This window comes from Diadema setosum, chromosome 4 (assembly GCF_964275005.1).
Source record: "Diadema setosum chromosome 4, eeDiaSeto1, whole genome shotgun sequence".
Classification (NCBI taxonomy): domain Eukaryota; kingdom Metazoa; phylum Echinodermata; class Echinoidea; order Diadematoida; family Diadematidae; genus Diadema; species Diadema setosum.
Genome location: NC_092688.1, coordinates 46,996,451 through 47,016,007, shown reverse-complemented (window position 1 = coordinate 47,016,007; position 19,557 = coordinate 46,996,451). Strand labels below are relative to the sequence as shown.

Here is a 19,557-nt window from a genome sequence, read left to right as displayed (position 1 = left end):
TTGTATCTGCACTACACACCACAAGTGTGCAGCAACACAAATTTGGATTCACCATTCTCAGAAAATCCATCAGTGTACACACTGTTCTCATTAAGTCAAGCTGGAACAGTGATCCATCTCAAGAGCATTATTGCTTTGAGTTGTAATGCTCACAAATTGAGTTCACATATCATGTGGAGATTTCTCTCTCACAAACATAGTCGTTGACAAAAAAATAGCCACTGGAACACAGGACGTAAGGACCGAGTTGTGTCAAAAGAAGCGAACACTCCTAAAAAGGTCAGGCTGGACAAAACCCCATCTCTGAGCACACTTGATGTGACAGTCGCGCACAAAAGTCAAACCATCACTAAGTTCGGTGGATTATACGCAGTCACAAATCACGCAGGGCGAGATCAGAGCTCCTCGAAGAAGGCGACACGGGCACGCGTGGTGCCCTTGCTGATCTTGTTCAGCGTGCTGGACTTGGTCTCTCCGGTCCGGTTGACCTCATTGAAGATGCGGTCTAACTGGGTCTGCTTCTCTTCCACCTTCAGCTCCTCAATCTCTGACTTGAGCTCGTTCAGCTGCCGCTTGAGGTGTTTGGATCGCTCCAGGTAGTCCACCCGGCTCTCCTCAATGTCCTTTGAAAGCTTCTCAACATCCACCTCCTCCATTAGTTCCATCTCGCCCGAGCTGAGCTCCTGGTCCACCGCCAGCGCCGCCAGCTCGTTGCTGAGGGAACTCTGGCTGCGCTCCAGCTGAGGGTGGTAGTGGTAGTGGTTGTGATGATGGTGATGATGATGATGGTGGTGGAGATGATGGTTGTAGTGGTGGTGGTAATAACGATGGTTGTGGTGGTGGGGATGGTGATGATGATGGTAGTTGTGGTGTTGATGGCAGTGGTGACAGTGGTGAGGGTGATGGCATTTGTGGGGATGGGAGAGAAGTTATAAATACATGAAAGACACTAGCAGAGTGGGGTACACCAGATATCTATGAATCTATCATGCCAAACTCTACAAAGTTGTTTCTATCAGCAACACAACTTTGTTAGTCATAGACCAGTGAAGGCACTTGTTAAGTAGTTTCTCCTTTCACATGTCAAATGGCAAGTTTTACTTGCTATTTCAGAATTTTTCTGTATGCTACACCATTTCCTTTTGTTTGTTGTTATTTATTTCACAAGGTCAACATTGGAATTGAAAAGAATATTAACCTGTTGATGACGAGCTGACTTTGCTATAACACACATTTCTCATAGATGCCTGTAAGAGTGTACTCTGGATTGGTCTTCAATGGGCTTCTAAATAAACTTTAATTTTCAGGACTTCAGAAATAATTGTGGACAAGTGCCAAGTGCTTTTTTCAACACTTCACAAATAGTGTGTGAAAAGTGGCCTTCACTGAGTTTATCTCATGACCATCATTTCAGCCAACTTACTGCTGTCATGGGTCTTCTTGAGATCTGGATGAGTTTTTCCTTTGCCTCCTTCTCAGCAAGCCTGGCACTAAAGAGCATGTGCTTCAGGTCTTCCGCCTCTTTACACCTTCATCAGTAACAAATCAAATCATATGATTCACAAGTCAAGTCACATGATTCATAGGTCAAGTCACATGTCATGTCACATGATTCACCAAGAGTCTACACCTCATTTCATCCATCTAAGGTCTACTTTTTTTAAAAAGGATAATCCAACTTACACTTAAACTTGCAAATGTTTCAGATCTAGAGAGCCACTTGTAAAGACATCACACATAGATGCAAAATTTCTCTATGACAACACTGTCAAAAGTTAAAAATGTGGCAGAGCATATTTGAATAATACAAATGAATCCTTCTCAATAATCAAATCATATCTGCAGAAATAAGAAATTTCAAACCATGTGAAACGTACAGTTTTGATATAAATACCCAAGAGTCACTTGAAAATTCCCGCCAGTGGTACAAACAAGTACAGTACATTCAGAAACTTTGCCTAATGTGCTAGTCCCATTAACTGCAATTGCTGTATGGACACACTTATCCAGTCTAAGTATGTTTTTCTGTAATGAATTTCTAAGGCAATCCTTCCTTGCCAAAAATTATGGCAGTACTTACCCAAGCTTATTATTCTTATTCATTTACTTTTTTTTAAGCCAAAAAATCTACTCTCCTCCTAATACAAGTCAATGAAAAATCTGATTCATTTTCCCCCTTTATTTAACAAAGCCTGCACAATACACAAATTATATTGTCACCAAGTTCTTTGTTTCTTCAAGTTTTCTTTGAAAGGGATCTCACCTTTGTTTGGATTCTTCTGCCAGCTTGAATGCCATGAACTCTGCTTCCTGTGCCTTCATTTCCATCAGCCGCTTCTCTTCTGCTGTCTGTTGACAAGATATCATATAAAAGTGGGTCATTTTTAATCATTTTTTATCACTTTTCCACTAAATTTGCCTAATCCAAATAGTCATTTTCATTTTTTGAAAATACTGGTCCATGTTATAACAACTATGTTAAAAGGAAACGGTAATATTCATTGAAACCTCCAATGAAATGAACTGCTTCTGAAGCATGTCATTTCAGAGTAAAAAAAAATGCAACAAGAAACGATGTGCAATCTAGGGTTAAGGATATATCAGATTATTTCATATTCCCTGATAACTAAAAACATTTCCTAATTACACTGTACACGACAGATCACCTATGTCTCATCCAAGCAAAAACATATGAGTGAAATGCTGGACTTATGACTTATTCAAAACATCAGGAACAAAGTTGGCCAGAATGGTTCAGTAACACTTCAAGATCCTCTGGGCTGTATTCAAAGATAATTTTTTTAAAAGACAGCAAATTACTTTTATATCAAGGTGATTTCAGTCAAAGGGCCCTAGTCTTAATTCCAGACCTCCTCTGCTGTCCCTAGAGGGGGAAACAGTATCCCCAAGAAACACAGAGACTCCAACCCCAAGCACCTTCTGATCTGGAAATTCTCCCACGTGAAACCCCTTGAAAACAGGAGACTCCAACTTGATGTGCTCAAAGCGCGAACTCCCTCACGGCCGGAGTCCAGGGTTCTAGACGCTCTTTTGTGGTATCTCAGGCTTATTTTTAGCATACAATGGTACTAAGTAATAAATCAATGATTCATTGATAGGTGTTTGGGCGAGAGAAAGATCATTTAAAGTGGGAGAAAATAATCTTAGCAGGAGACACACAGCCAGGGCGGGAGAAATTAAATCTCAAGCAGGAGAATGGGAGATTTTGCGAAAATGGGCTTTCAGCGGGAGATCTCCCGTCGAAAGCGGGAGAGTTGGAGTCTCTGGAAACAGATTCAACCAGAGATAAGAGGAGTCACTAACCTTGATTGCCTCCATCCGTATGGCCTGGATCTCCCTCTCCGCCTGGTCTGCCTTCTGAGCTAGGAGCATAGCCTCCTCCTCAGCCACCTGGGCCTTCTCATTTAGCAGCTCTGCCGTTTCCTCTGACCTCATCTAATATTGGAGAAAATCAAAAGATGTCAGATAAATTCCCACTAGTCGAAGCCAAGAGGAACTTGGTAATAGGACTGCAGTTCCAGATAAACTGTCTTTAAAGGTACTAGCCCACATTTGCAAACCCACGAAAATCAAAACTGCATAAAACAGGTCCAATATGACTTCAAGTACAAGTTGTAACAGTAACATACCTCACCTGTCGCTCTTTGTCTATACCATTCGATAAAAGAGAGAAAATCATCGTTTTAAAATCAATTTTCAAACCGGGTCAACCCAACCCAAAATCGAATTACGACCGCGGGCTATAGCTACGTACATTGTACATGTAACACGTACGTGGACCGGAGCTAGTGAGCGTTATACGCATGCACACGGATTACGGTGCATTTTCATTTATTTTTATGAAAGTAATGGACTAATTGGAACGAAATTTTGCACAGGTGTTACTGCAATCATACCCAAACTCCATGCTAACTATGAGACCAATTGCTGCAGGTTTACAAATGTGGGCTAATACCTTTAAAGACCCAGTAGTGTGGGATACCATGGAGTGGGAAGGTGGTCCTGGTTGAGATATATTTGACAATCCTATTATTTAGTATTAGCGAATCATGTACAGCTTTATCACTGATTTCTAAGTAAGTACTCATACAGCCGCAGAATCTCCACTGGAGTTGAGCATACGCTTCGATGTATACATATTCACTGACCAGTGTAATTTGTGGTTTTTGTAACATACCCTGGTGGACAGCTCATGATTAGGACCACCCATGTATCCCAACACTATCAGGTCTTTGAGACGTACACTGGATGTTTATCCCCAATGTACATCTACAGTTAACTGGACTTAACTAAGAATTGTTGAGACGAGTAAATGTACACACACATTTAATTTTGTGACTGAACTCAGTGGGTGACATGAATTAGGTCAATGATGCCCATAGCTTTATTACATGCATTCCAGAGGGTCATTCACACCAAAGCCTCTTGTACTATCCTTGAGCTCAGCATATGGTGTGTGTGAAATGGGTCAATGATGTCTGTAGCCTTACTACATGCCTACTTTACGGTCATTCTAACCAATGTTCCTTGTGTGCTATCCTTCATCGTAGTATATATAATATACAAATGTATGACCAAGGTCAATGATATCAACAGCCATATGACATAGAATATTTGGCTGTTATTTTCAGTTGACTTTGTGATCAGGCTATAACATATGGCCTAGGCTAATTACATCCATCATCTTATACTATGCCTATTAAGCCGCCATTCTCACCAGCTCCTTGTTTGAACTATCTTTGAGTTCAGCACAAGACATGTGAACTAGGTCAATAATATCCATAGCCTCATAACATGTCTACTCGGGAGTCATTCTCACCAGATGCTACATGCCATCAATGTGATCAGGGTATTTCACATATTATGTGAAATGGTTCGACGATATCCATAGCCTTAGAACACGTTTACCAGGGACCCATTCTCACCAGAGCTTTGTGTGCCATTATTCAGCTTAGGATATGATATACAGTATGAACTAGATCAATTATATGTATAGCCTCATTGCATGCTTCCTCGGGTTTGTTCTCACTGGAAGTTTGTTTGCTATCTTTCACCTTGTGATGCGATATATGAACCGGGGTCCTGTTTTATGAAGAGTTACAACTGATTATATACACGCATAGTTGATTTCTATAATAAGTCTATGGCAGCCTGTGTGGTAAGGGAATTTATAATCGATCATATATTTTGATAAAATGGGGCCTGGATTAATTATATCCATAGCCTCATTGCATGCCTACTAGAGGCTCGTTCTCATCATCATGTGCTCTTTCATCCAAGAATATGCTACACAGTATGAACTAGATCAATTACATCCATAGCCTTATCACATGCCTACCAGAGGCTCGTTCTCACCACAGCTTCATGTTGTCGTTCAGCCTAGGATATGTTACACAGTATGAACAAGATCAATTATATCCATAGACTTGTCACATGCCTACAAGGGTTCGTTCTCACCAGAGCTTCGTGTGGTCTTTCGGCCCAGTATGAACTAGATCAATTATATCCATAGCCTTCTCACATGCCTACTAGGGCTTGTTCTCACCAGAGCTTCGTGTGCTATCCTGGACTCCTCCTGGATATGTCTCAGCTGCTTCTCCATATCCTCCTTCTCCTGCTCCGCCTTCTGTCTCAGCTGCCGCTCCTTCATCAACTTTTGCTTCTCCACCTGGAGGCAGAGAATGCATCCCAGAGATTAAGATGGTCACTGGAATCAAACCAAGCTTGTTGGTCACTTCATTCCTTTTATTTCATTATTGCATTATTTATATGCATTCCTTTTTCCCTATAAAGCAAAAATCAAAATGAACTATTGAAGACAACTGTGTAGACAGCATTAAGCTTCAGGAAAGGGGGTACATCTACAAGAAGCTGAGGACAAGGAAATAAAACTAATCCCAAATGAAATAATGGTGTAGACAATCACAGGTAATCAGTCTTATAGTAAGGTTATCCTGGCCAGACCAGATCATACTCATGTTATCATTAATAATATAATTGCCATTATCATTATCATTATCCTTAAATTCAACTACCACTTGTAGTACGTAGTAGTATTAGGAGTAGTAGTATCACCATCATTATCATCATTACTACTTTTTCAACTGGAACCAACCCTTCTTCAACTTCCACCATTACTTCTTATTCTACTCTTGCTGCTAATACTACTATTTTATCTAAATACTACTATCATCGTTACCACAACTTTCATGATTACCACCTCCTGAGGTGTGGATCACACTCACCTGTTTCTTGGCTTTCTCCTCCCTGGCCTGAGCTCTCATCTGCTGAACCTCCATGGAGTCTACTCTCCTCCTCTGCATGAAGAGCTCATGGTTCCCCATACACAGGTCTAGGATCTGGGGGCACAAGCATTAGGGAGTGTCAGGTTTGACAAACGTGGTATCACACATCATCCTCAGAAACAAACTTGAATGGAAATTGGGATGGGGAGTAGTAATGGGAAATTGGTAATGAAGGAGGGGCATAGGGGAGGGGTAAAGGGGGAAGGGTTAATGGGAAGGGACAAAGGAAGAATGGGCAATGGGAGAAAGCATTGGGGTGGTGAGGGGAAATGGGTTGGGGGCAATGAAAAGGGGTAACGGGAGATGGGTGATAGAAGAGGAGTAATTGGGGAGTATCAACAGGGGAGGGGCAATGGGGGATAAAGGGAGGAACAATGGTGGTACGGCAATTGGGAGGGGCAATGGGGAAGGGCATTGGGTGGAGAAGCAATGGGGAGGGATAATGGGGAAGAGCAAAGGCGGGAAGGGCAATTGGGGGAATGATGGGGGAACAGTGGGTTAGGGAAGTGAGAAGGGGCAATAATAATGGGGCAGGAGCAATGGGGACGGGTAACAGGGGGAAAAGCAAAGGTGGAAGGGGCAATGGGGGAGGGCAATGGGAGGAGTAAAGGGGAGGGACAATGAGGGAGGAGCCAGGGCAGGAAGAGGAAATGGGGTATATTGGGGGGGGGGGGGGGTTACGTAGGTGGGAAAGTGGGAAGGGGTAATAGGGGTGTTGTGCTGGTTAAGGCTGAGCAAACTTGTCAATACAATACTTACCAGTTTGTTCATATGAAACTTTGGTGAAATGAAGCAGAAATTTGGTGACTTCTTAGTAATGGGCTTAATGGTGAACTGCAGAAAAAATAGAAAGAAAAGAGGGAATAAGGAAAGAGACTTGTAAAAAAAAAATGTTTTTAAACTTTAGTACATGACAAAAGTTACACAGATCAGCACTCAAACATAAGCATGATAATGTTAGCAAACTATAGACAGAGTAAATGAATACCTTAAGGTCCCTTTTATCCTGAATTCCAGTTTCAATACAGCATCAAATTAAAGTTAAGTTCATCCCTGGTGGCATTCATCAAGAAGCTGGACAAGAAGTACAATGATCCACCAACAGCAATGTTTTCCACTTGCATTAAAGAGAAAGACATATATTTTTACAGAAGGAAATCTCTCCACTTTAACTGTAACTGCTATTTTTGTGGTACATGTACTCAATATCACCTGTCGCACTGAAGCATGCATTTCACTTCTTGTTTGAGAGAGAATAATCTTCTGTTTTGTTTATACCCACTACCATAAAATCTGGGCAGCATCACAACTTACAAAAATCGATATACCACTCAGATATTAATATATTGTCTCACAGAATAAACCAAATACAGCACTTTACAGCACGAGTTTGAACTGATACCCCATTACCTTCTTGTCTCGGTATGATATATGCCTGATGTCACTCCATGGGAAGGCTAGCTTTGGTACCAGTTTGTTATCCAGTTCATATATACTGAGACCCGTTGCATCAACTCCGAGGTAAAGATTTGTACCCTTCTCATTCTGTGGGGAAGAAAAGAAAAGACTGATTTTACCAGAAAAGAAACTTAAAGACGACAATCTAGACATTTAAGTTTGATTAAGATCTGCTTGAAAATATCTCTTTGCATATACATGACACTACTGTTATTTGCTGACCGTTATCAATTATTTGAGGTGAATCACAAGTGGTTGGATATTATGCACCTATCTTCCAAAATATGTGTGAAATGGAACATTTTACTGGATCTTCACCTTGCACATAGCAACATGCAAAGACGGATCTTTTACAGAAATTGGCATGATGTCGTTTAAATACTTCTTACATTGGACCTCCATCTACTGTTCTGTGTCGGAGACAGAAAAATTCTTTCCCCTTAACCCAATGAGGATGGACTCATTTTGCTATAGCACGCATTTCCCATAGACACATGCCCGAGAATACTTGGGACTCGTCCTCAACGGGTTAACGGAGGGGAAGGTATGAAAACATACAGTTCTAGTTCAGCTGAACTCCCTTGGTCTTGAACCACAGACTGTTTGTTTGTTAGGCAGACACACCTGGCTGCTTGTTCTCTAACACTAAAAGCATTCACCGAGACATTTCAGTTTCATAAACTTGAATACTGGGAGTCTACAACTGCACACTGACAAATTTGTCACACGTCAGAGGTACCAATTTACTCACTGACCTTGATTTCAAAGTAGCTGACTCCATACATCTCAAGATCCTGAGCTATCTTGAGGTATTCCATCTCAGCTTCATCCCTGTAATCAAAGGCAAATAAATTTGACAACAACTTTGACAATATTGCAGTTAAAAGCATATCAAGGGACAACATAAAGTCTAAAAATCTCATCAATGGACGGTAATGTAATGATAGTTGTACGCGCAACCTCAACATGTTCCCTCTCAAAATAGCTCATGTGGGAATATTTCCTGTGCCCATTTTCAAATCAATTAATATTCTCTGTGAACGTAATAAAAAAACATTCAAAATCCACATCTTCCTAACAAGAGTATTTCTATTACTGGAATCAAATTTATATATGCATAAATTGTTGCTATGTCAGGCAAACCTTGGGTGAATGTTTTGGTTGCCAGAATCAACTTTTCAATTTGTTATGAAGATATGCAGGAATCATTACTACATTACTACACTGTTACACATTAAAAGCTGTTGCAAAATGTTCCTTTAGGATTCCCCCCTCCACATATTAGCTTGATTTGTACCGGTATCTAGATGGCATGTATTTATGCATTATAAGTTATCACCTTCTACAACTATCATAAAGAAGCACAATTCCATCACATCACATTCATTGTACCAACAGTACAATCACACAAGAGAGGTACACTGTACAGCTTTTGAGATGACCAAAAGCAAGATCTGCGGACAAACCTGAGGAGGCCCTCATGTTTCTTGTACCACGCCGTTATCCTCTCCTCCCATTGGCTGACCGACATGTCAAACTGGCTGATCACTCTCGTGGGTAGGAGGCCCTCATTGGCCAGGAATCCAGGTTGATGTACATTGGCTTCATAGTCACCATACTATTCACACACACACACATGTACATACACAAAAGATAAAGAAAGGATGACATCATAATATATAAATTTCCTGCCTACAATTATTCATATGATTGTATTTATCTAAATACTTGAGGTAAAGATTTATGAACTGTACCTGAGATGTGTTCAGGTACAGGGTTGCCAACATTTATCGATCAAAATCAGGGAGGTTCTAAAGAGCAATCAGGGAATTGCTGCTCGTGGGTAACATCCATCTCAACAGGCAAAATATCATAATTTAATTGAGGTTTTCCTTTTGTCTTCAGGACATAAAGTGATATTTATGTTTTCAGGAAGCCTCCTGCAGTATCAGTGAAGGCTTACAGTTCTGCAAAGTGACTGTAAAATACATTGCATCTTAAAGGGAAATTATCAAGGATTCCAGAGGGCGCTATTTCACGGTCCCTTATTTACTAATCATGCATCTGTCATGTTCTAAATGTCCGAATAAAGCCAATTCATATGGTAAGTCAAAAATAGTCAAATAATGTTGATTTCAGTTTGTCTCTTGATCTGCCACTGTTCCTGGCTGGTTCCACCTACCACAGACAGATCCTTTACAGACAAAGTTTGCTTGTTAGCTAGCCATGGAAACTTGGGTGTAAATACAAAGTGATCTACTCTGATTGACAGTGAACAATCTTTTAAAACATTGTCAATCTTGGTAATCAAGATGGTGGCACTCATTATGCCATCTAACAGCCCCCTCTTGAGTCCTAGATCCATGTCCCTCCAAGATCAGTAATCTCTGAGTAATCAGGCAGAGGACCTTGAAGTTACCCCATCATGATAAAGCACATCCTACTTCTCAGCACATGAGCCAAAACAGGCTTAGCTCCAGATATGATTTCTTATTCTAAAAAAGGCTGTGACTGAAATAGATGGAGGGCGAATGAAATGTCTGGAGGGAGTCCTCTACCTTTGCCTGCACGGCGTAGGAGGCCAGGAGGACGGAGGCCTCCGGGGAACAGTAGATCTCCTCGTTGAGGATGAGCTGCTTGACCTGAAGAAAGAAGAGATGCTGGGTGATCTCCTGGATAAGCTCTTCCGACACCTCCTCCGGGTAGAACTTGGCCAGGAAGATGAAAGGCATCGGTTCCTCCTTGGGGATGTTTTGCTCCTTCACCTGGGAAAGAAGGAGTCGGAAGAAGATGCTCATTAAGTTCAGAACCAGGGGGGTGTTTCATAAAGCTGTTCTTAAAATTACGAATGACTTAAGAATGACTGGTGATCAATTTTGATGTGCTATACTCATCAGAATTTCAATAATTCAGCACAAGAATGGATCACCAGTCGTTCTTAAAGGGAAGATAAACCCCAAAAGCAATGTGGATTGAGTGAAAGCAGCAACATTAGTAGAACACATCAGTGAAAGTTTGAAGAAAATCGGACAATCGATGCAAGAGTTATGAATTTTTAAAGTTTTGGTGATGGAACCGCTGGATGAGGAGACTACTAGAGGTTATGACGTATGAGTGGACAACAATACCAAGAAAACATAAAGAAAATTCTACAAAAATCCATTTTTCATGAAAATTACAAATTCCATCAACTTGATATTGACATATGTAAAGGGTAGCAATTATTCCCCCTGCTTTCTGAAAGAGGTTGGTCCATTGCTCTTTCATAATTCTCGAAAAGTGAATTTTTGTTGAATTTCCTTTATATTTTCTCTGTATTGTTGTCCACTCATACGTCATATCCTCTAGTAGTCTCCTCATCCAGCGGTTCCAACACCAAAACTTTAAAAATTCATAACTTTCGCATCGATTGTTCGATTTTCCTCAAACTTTCACTGATGTGTTCTACTAATGTTGCTGCTTTCACTCAATCCACATTGCTCTTTGGCTTTACCTTCCCTTTAAGTCGTTCGTATCTTTAAGAACAGCTTAATGAAACACCTCCATGGTGATTTATAAGCTTCTGGATGACTTGTGGTAAGGCACAAGTTGTATCTTTGCTTTGATACACTGCAGTGGAGGTCTCGTGGTAATCTGACAAAAGTGCCTGAGTTGTAGTGAAATGGTCAGGGATCAAAAACCCACATCCATGCAGTACTAACATCTTTGGTGCATATTATCCTACCACATGGACCTTTGAGCAATTGAACAAAAGAAAATATCCCTTCCTTTCCATGGTGTATTAAAGCAAATGCAACCAAGACCGCGGAAAGGAGTACCGGTAGCACATGGACACAAGACCCCCCCCCCCCCCAAATATATATTCAGTGACTGCTGGTTATAGTATATATGAGGGTCAAGCAAGTTGTATCAACTTGAAAAATGTCTTCATCTTTTTACTTTTCTGTGCAGAGATAGCAGTCTCAGATTTTCTTTTTCAATCACAGTGATAACGTTCTCCTAAATCACTTTCCAGTAGATAAAACAGAACTGTTGACAATTATGTGTAAAAACAAAGATGGTGAAAGGCTGGAAATTTTGGGGTGAGATCTCACCTTTTTGTCCATCTTCAGCCAGGCGATGTAATGTTTGGGGTCCTCGTACTGCAGACCAAAGTACCAGGTTTCCCTCAGGCCGATGGTCCTGCACACGAGGTCAAACAGCTGGCGACCCGTAGTCTTTATCTAAGGACAAACGCATAATTTATGAAGTTTACAATTGTGCATCACAGCATTAATAGATTGATATGTAAAGGTGGTCTGAAAAGGTCATGGCTCTCTTGGCAAAGCATTGTGGGAAGGTTAAAAGGAAACTGGGGGTGTTTCATATAAAGCTGTTTTTAAAGTTACAAATGACTTAAAGGTCTTGTTTACCTTTTGGAGCAGTGATTTAAAAAATTTTCAAGATATCACATTTGATGCATATGTGTACGTCAGCTGTATCACAAAGCATCCTACCATACAAAATTTTCGCAAAAAAGCCTAAATTTTATGGAGATATCACTATTTTTCTTAATAAACCATAACTGTACATGTATATGGTTTAGTCTGGAAAAAATTTTAATTATAACTATTGTTCAAATTTTGTACATTTCACAATATTTAACATCGATTATACTGGTTCAATTTTTAGATTGGTTGTTTCTATCTCTAACTCACATTTTAGAACTATTTTGAAGCACAAATGCTGGGTTTTTGTTTCATATGGAAATTGTAAATTACAAGAACGACTGGTGATCAGTTCTTGTGCTGAATTATTGAAATTCTGATATTGTATATATAGCACATTAGAACGTGTTCCAGTTGTTCTTAAGTCCTTCTTGACTTTAAGAACAGCTTTATGAAACGCCCCCCTAATTCCTTGGAGAGCTAGAAATGATAAACTATTGGTCAGACAAGATGCAACATTCCACTCATTCACTGGTTGATTTGTAATATTTGCTCTTACAGAGTTGACAATTAGTCACAGTGGAAACTAGGAGACACATGTATTATGTGCTTTGTACCTCACAAAGTGAAAGTAAATACTGTGGTACATACAAGTGATTCAAAGATCACCCGAGTGTGTCAATGCATTTCTTGTCAGACAAGTTCACGACGCCAATCATTAGTAGCTAACAATGAAATCTATGGATATTAAAAGAGAGTTGCTGTATACATGTACATGTATGCCATTACACAGAGCTCTGAATCTAGTCTTCCAAAGAATTGCACTTTTGCAAAATGGTAAAAGTAAGCAAATGAATAAATGTCATATTTCACATTTCCCACAGACCCCTACACGAGTATACTCATGACTCATCCTTAACCGGTTAAAGAAGAAATCAACTCCAAAAATAGATAAACTCTGAAAGAAAGATAGAAAAAAATCCCTAACATTCCAAAAATGACAAAAAATGTGATACATGATGTGGAAGATATAACGTTTTGAAATTTCACATTTTGGGGGAAAACATGATTTTTTTGACAAAACCTTACGAATATTCAATGAGTGAGTTGATGATGATGTCATGCCCTCACAATTTTTCATGTATGTTTTCTCTCGCATCGTGACAAGGTTTTCCTGGGTTGCTTCTGAAAAAAGTACAGTTTGTACACTACAGTGTAGGTACTCCATGGGTTAGAAGTTGTCAGAAGCACGAGCCAAAGTAAAGGGGAGGGGGATTACAATGTTAGTGGATCCTAGAAATGAATGCTGCAGAGGAGAGAGAAAAGAAGTAACACAAAAATATTAGAGTATGAATACATGTACATTTCAGAGTAATACTCTTCTCCTTTTTCTTTTCTTTTTTAGTTTACTTGGCTTCAATGCTTCTGTTTTTATCAGGGTTATGATGTGATAGGTCCCTTACATTCTGATTCAAATGTGATAAATAACTTTACTAAGTTTCAGAATATGAGCACATGGACACGGCAGCTAGACGCTTACCCTGGCTTTGTGAGTTTGTACAAGGCGAATTGCACAGAGCTGTTGTAACCTCATACAGAAACAGCCTCATTTTGACATTTAAAAATAGTCTCTACATTAACGTGACAGACCAGAGTGTTTGGCATTTTATTTAGACTGCACGACATGCACCAGTAACTTGCATAACACAAACAAGATGTTCACTCTTTCAAGGACGCTTTTACGCACTACCGGCTGGCTGGCGTGTGGAACACTTGCCAAAACACAAACAGTTCTCTGGAGTTGACTAACCACAACCATGCATGTTATGTCTGTCACGAAATTACCCACCACTGGTATTTCAAAAATGCACTCATATTACTCTGAAAGTACAATGAACCCAAACATGTCATTCTATGCCTGGTGAGAAGTGTTCTATTTCCAATGTCTCACCACACAGGCTGACAATGAGTATCTTGAAATCAAAATGAAACAATGACTTGACTCGCTTTTGATATTCCTTGCATGGGATGAATACATGTGCAGGTATTGTGTTTGTAATTTGTCTTTTGTGCCAAAGATCCAGTGAATGACCTGTATTGCAATATTACTGTCACAGTACAAAATGTATGCCATATTGACAAAATTATGAATTGCTCAAATCTAATGCTCAGATGTAGGTAAGATTTTTAATTTTTTTTTTTTGAATTCTACAGTACATAGATTCTATTGCTTTGCACATAATTCAATGTATTCAAATTGGCTTTATGTGAAGATGTCTGCAATTGTAAGCCTGCGGGCTGCCATGGATGATTTTTGATAAAATGCATAATTTTCAATTCTTCAAATTTAATTTGTAAGAAGTTCAGTGTATATTATACAGTAGGTAAGTGTGTACTTTATGTTTGTGAAATCTTTCAAAACCTAGCTCTACAGTGTACCCTGTACCCTGTATTGTACAGGAATCAATGACATGACGTTACATCACAATATTCATCTTCTCCCCTGTCTCATTCATGATGACCTGTTACTGATTTTCCATAAATTTGCTCCAAAAATTTGGTACCCTGGGCCTGGGCATTTATACTCTTCAAGATCATGGACACTAATTTAGTGTACAAATGTACATAAAACACTATGTATAGGCAACAAAACTACATTTCGTGTTTTTTTTTTTTTCTGGTTGTTTTTTTTTTTCTGATAAAGACAGAATGCAGATTTAAAGTAACATTATTATCAGTCCATCACCATGTATTCACAGCAATCTACTTTCAGATCTCCAAGAGGAATGATCCATCAATGAAAATCTGAAGGCAACTGAAGAAACAGCAGCCAGTTTGAAAGAAACAACAACAATTAAAAACATGAGGGTTTGAATGCTACACTTGTATGGTAACATCTCTTGCTTTCAATCCTTCATTGTGTTCACACTATCACTAAACTGATGTTACAATTCCTGGGTCATTTCTACAATCACAACAATGAGGTACAACAATTCTCTTTAAAGGTGCATAGTCCCGGTAGTGTAGAGGGCGCTGTTGATGATACTGCCGATCACCATTAGCATTGATACGAAGATGGCCGAAGTTGAGCTGTCATCAAGAGTAAAGCGCATAGGTGTTGCTAGGTAACGTTGCCTTCGTTGTCTTCTCTGCGCATCACGCAGTCTGTAGTAATGCCAGGGTGCGTGCATATATATGTGCTTCTCATTTATGACATCACAAAAGAAGTTTGCTGAAGCTGTCATACCCCTCAGCCGAATCATGAGCCGAACTGTGATCGGACCACTGACTACAGTGGATCGGACTTCTTCGGACTCGGGGAAATGGGCTAAAGCATTTACTGCACTAAAGAGGAGTTGATAGCGTAGGTCTCTATAGGAAACTTACGCCGTGCACCCGCGTACACATTTGACTAAACCACTGGGACCATGTGCCTTTAAATAATGTACAAATACGGTAACCATGAAATAGTCTTGTACTGTAGGGACATTGATTCCTTGAGTGTACACAAGGGTACTAATCACATCACATCACATCTGATACAGAAGTAGAGGACTGGTCCTGTAGTATTCCGGTCCCAACATACATGTAATGTAATTATCTTCAACTTTGTTGCTTTATGTGCATTGAGGAGCAGAGGTTTTGAATTTTTCCCCGCTCCAATGTCTATCCAATAAATCTTTGAAATTATTAATTGAGGAAGCTTCAACAACACTAGGAGGCAATCTGTTCCAGTTTGTTTGTAGGTTTGTGTGTGTGTGTGTGTGTGTGTGTGTGTGTGAGTGTGTGTGAAGGCCCTGTCATACTAGTAGTAGTAAAATATGGGCATGCACTGTCCAGCCATTTACAGTAAAGGAAACCAAAGCCCAAACATTTAAAGTGGATTGAGTGAAAGCAGCAATAATTAGCAGAACACATTTAAAGTGAAAGTTTGAGGAAAATTGAACAATCAATTCAAAAGTTATAAATTTTTATGTAGTTTCAGTGCTGTCATTACTGCATCAGGAGACTACTGCAGTTCATGACATCATTTTGGACAATATTATAAAGAAAATATAGGGAGAATTCCACAAAATTTCACTTTTCATGAAAAATACACATTCCGTTGTTTTTTATATTTACGTATGTCAAGGGTAACATTATTTGCTATGTTTTCTAAAGAGACATTAAGTCAAGTGCTCTTTCATTATGCTAGAAAAATGAAAATATGTTCATTTTTCTTTATTTTCATAACTCCTGAATCAATTGCCCAATTTTGCTCAAACTCACACTGATGTGTTCTACTAATATTGCTGCATTCACTCAATCCACATTTGAATCATATTTGGACTTTGGTTTCTTTTTAACAAATGAAACAGAATTTGGAGCTGAATACTGAGGCATCGTACGCCTGCTTTCAGTATTTTCCAAAGGTACGTATGTATATTTCAGAAGAAAACATTCCCTCTTTCGAAATGCACAAAAGCATTGCCTTGCTTGACTTTTCTAGTATAGACATCCTGTGTTGCGGGCCATAGTAGATACTGCTAGTGTATCGGTACCAGTAACTTTAACCACACGCAAAAAGGATACAGGGGTTGAATTTTGGAAGTCTTTCTAAACTTTACATTTCTTGGATGCAGCTACAATTCTTTCTCCTTTTGAAGTAGACATACAACGTATACAGGTATGGTATTACCAGACGGCATGCTAATTCCCCATGTGCACATCTCTGCGTACTAATGACATTCAAATATATGCATGGGACTTTGTAGACTAGCCTCACAGAGCGTTGTAATTATGGGCCGAAATCACAAAAAAAAAATAAATAAAAAATAAATAAATGTGACAGAAAAATATAAAAATGCCAAGAAACTCACATTTCACCTTGGAGTTATATCCGTAGATGTCAATTTATCATGAGATGTTATGTGTCTCGGGCATTGTTACAAATGTTCATGTTAGACGGTGTTAGACCTTTACCGGTCGCACAATGCGAAATTTCAGCCTCATTGCTGATTTTTCTTTGTCGTCCACTCAGTACGACTGTGTAGGGTATTGTAGGGATTGTGATTCTGGTGCAAGGACAAGATGTGAAAGATGTTGATTATTCCATTTCGAAAATCGTGTCCAGAATTATAATGTGGTTTTACACCGTGCAGAAAGATAACTTTTTGTAGAGGGGTAAATTTACACTTGATGTCTATTTTAAGAAAACTGGAGGGAATAATTTTCAGAATTTTTGCTAAATTCATAATTTTCAGGACTATGTGAATAACTGTTTTTTTCTTGGCTGCAATTTCACCTCCGAGTATGGAATTCAGAGCCATGAAAAAATAAAAAGAGTTCAGTGATACAATCCACTCTCCTACTGTAGATGGTCTAATTATTGTCTACAGATAGAAATGTAAAATCTGGAAGAAAAAAATAATCAAATGAGGGGTGATAGACAGATCTAGTGATACTTTGACTGAAATAGTGAAAGATCGGTCTCCATTTTATGATAAATGATATGTTCCGTGGAAACTACGTCTGGCTTCACGGAATCCCCTCCTATCTCCCCAGAGAGGAGGACCAATGCATTAAAGACAGGCAGATTTATCGGTCTACATTTATATTGACCGATTGATATTTATTGTTCTTGTACAACCAGACAACGGGGTGATCAGAAAGCTCTAGCCACATGACTGTCTGGTTGCATTGCATCAACTACAATCAAACACAACACAACACAACACTAACAGCAAGCATTAACTCATCAATACATCATTGTTGACATTCTTCCGCGGAATTCCGTTCCACTACCAGTCTCACAAATCGTGATGTAACACTCAGTAACACATGAAATGATATTTAACGTTAGATAATTTAGGCCTAATTAGACAATTCTTTACAAAAGTCAACAGACTCACATCGATACTGAACTCCAATTCAGCGTCCATAGTCTGTACTCGGACCGTGAAAGTTTTCGCCGATCGTCGCATTAGCGACATGATGGCTGTTTGAATGTCACTCACAACAACAGTCTAGCAAAATTCGAGTTCCCTCGCCTCGGGACAGAATTCGGTGAGGGTATCAACTAGCCAGCAGAGAGGCAGAGCGTTGTGGATCCCGCGCACAGACCGGGCACTTCCTGGCTACACACAACAGTCCACCGCCGCGTCCCCAGAGCACGCCCATCCATTCATCCGTAACTCCCGTTCATTGCATGCATCATGCGAATGGCATGTCACATTTGTCGGGTGTATTTTGGGCAAAACTCGCATTCTCACTTCTTACATCCTGCCCCATTCGCCTGACACAAATTTGTTGTTCCTTCTGAATACATCCAAATCACCCAATAATGCTACACACAGGAATCCTTAAGAAATTCACAAATATTCACTTTTCACGGCCACTTGCTCGCTCTCGAGTGTCCACTCAATCTACTGTACAAAATAATACAACGGTGACAAATTTTGACTGAAATCAATATCTCAATGTGAGCAGTAGCGTTTGACACCGCACGTAGTAAATAGAAAGATGTGTTTTCTACCAGTCTCCCGAGGAATGCTATTGCACCCTCGTGTTGGCTATCCAGTAAAACATGTACGCCAATTTCTTAGTCTGTAAAGGCATACCCTAATATAAACGCCAAGAAAACAAATTACATGGTACATCTGTATTTTACTGAAATGTAGATAGATATCAATGAAATTAAGATTAGGCCCTACAGTTGAAGATTTACAGGCAGCCGATTTACACTGTGATCATGTTCGTTTGACTAAATTTCCTGGTGTGACAATCGATAACAAACTTCAATAAAACTAACATACTGGCGTCGTCTGCAACAAATTGTCAAAAAATTTGGGGGTAGGCCTATATTAGGTCCAATATGAATTACGATTTCTGTCAGAGATGTTGCTTCTTCTTTATAACACTCTGGCATTACTTCATTTAAACTACTGTGCAATAGCTTGGATAAATTCAGGTATGACCAATGCCAGGAGATTGTTTTATTGCAGAAAAAAAAGATGGTTCGTATTATTTATCACTGTGATTTCCTTGCCCACACATCGCCTATATCTTTTAGTCTGAAGATTTTAATATCTAATGATATATTTGATTTTCAAAGTGCAATTTTTATATATTTAATGTTTTAGGAAAATGCTACCACATCGTTTTATCAATCTTTTTCATATCATGAGTGATAACAGAAGATATGATGAGAATCGAAGATATATGCTTACACTGCATGCCTTGTGCGGTCAAGAACCACGACATCATATTAATTCGATATAGGCCCCTACTTTTTCATAGACCCACAATTTGGAATACCATTCCGGTTGAAATAAGACAGAGTTTATTGTTTAAATGTGTAAAAGAAA

At 39.4% G+C, this 19,557-nt stretch overlaps 1 protein-coding gene across 1 annotated transcript; it reads right to left on the bottom strand.

Annotated features, from left to right (window-relative positions):
- Positions 1-223: 223 nt before the first annotated feature.
- Positions 224-18,480, bottom strand: LOC140227362 (merlin-like). Its single transcript, XM_072307774.1, has 13 exons — positions 18,103-18,480; positions 11,879-12,007; positions 10,343-10,549; positions 9,251-9,402; positions 8,540-8,615; positions 7,737-7,871; positions 7,086-7,160; positions 6,267-6,380; positions 5,567-5,689; positions 3,325-3,456; positions 2,264-2,349; positions 1,424-1,529; positions 224-740 (listed from the first exon to the last, which is right to left on the bottom strand). The coding sequence occupies exons 1-13, from the start codon at positions 18,181-18,183 to the stop codon at positions 396-398; spliced, it is 1,761 nt and encodes a 586-aa protein (XP_072163875.1). The 5' UTR covers positions 18,184-18,480; the 3' UTR covers positions 224-395.
- Between the last annotated feature and the right edge of the window lie 1,077 nt (positions 18,481-19,557).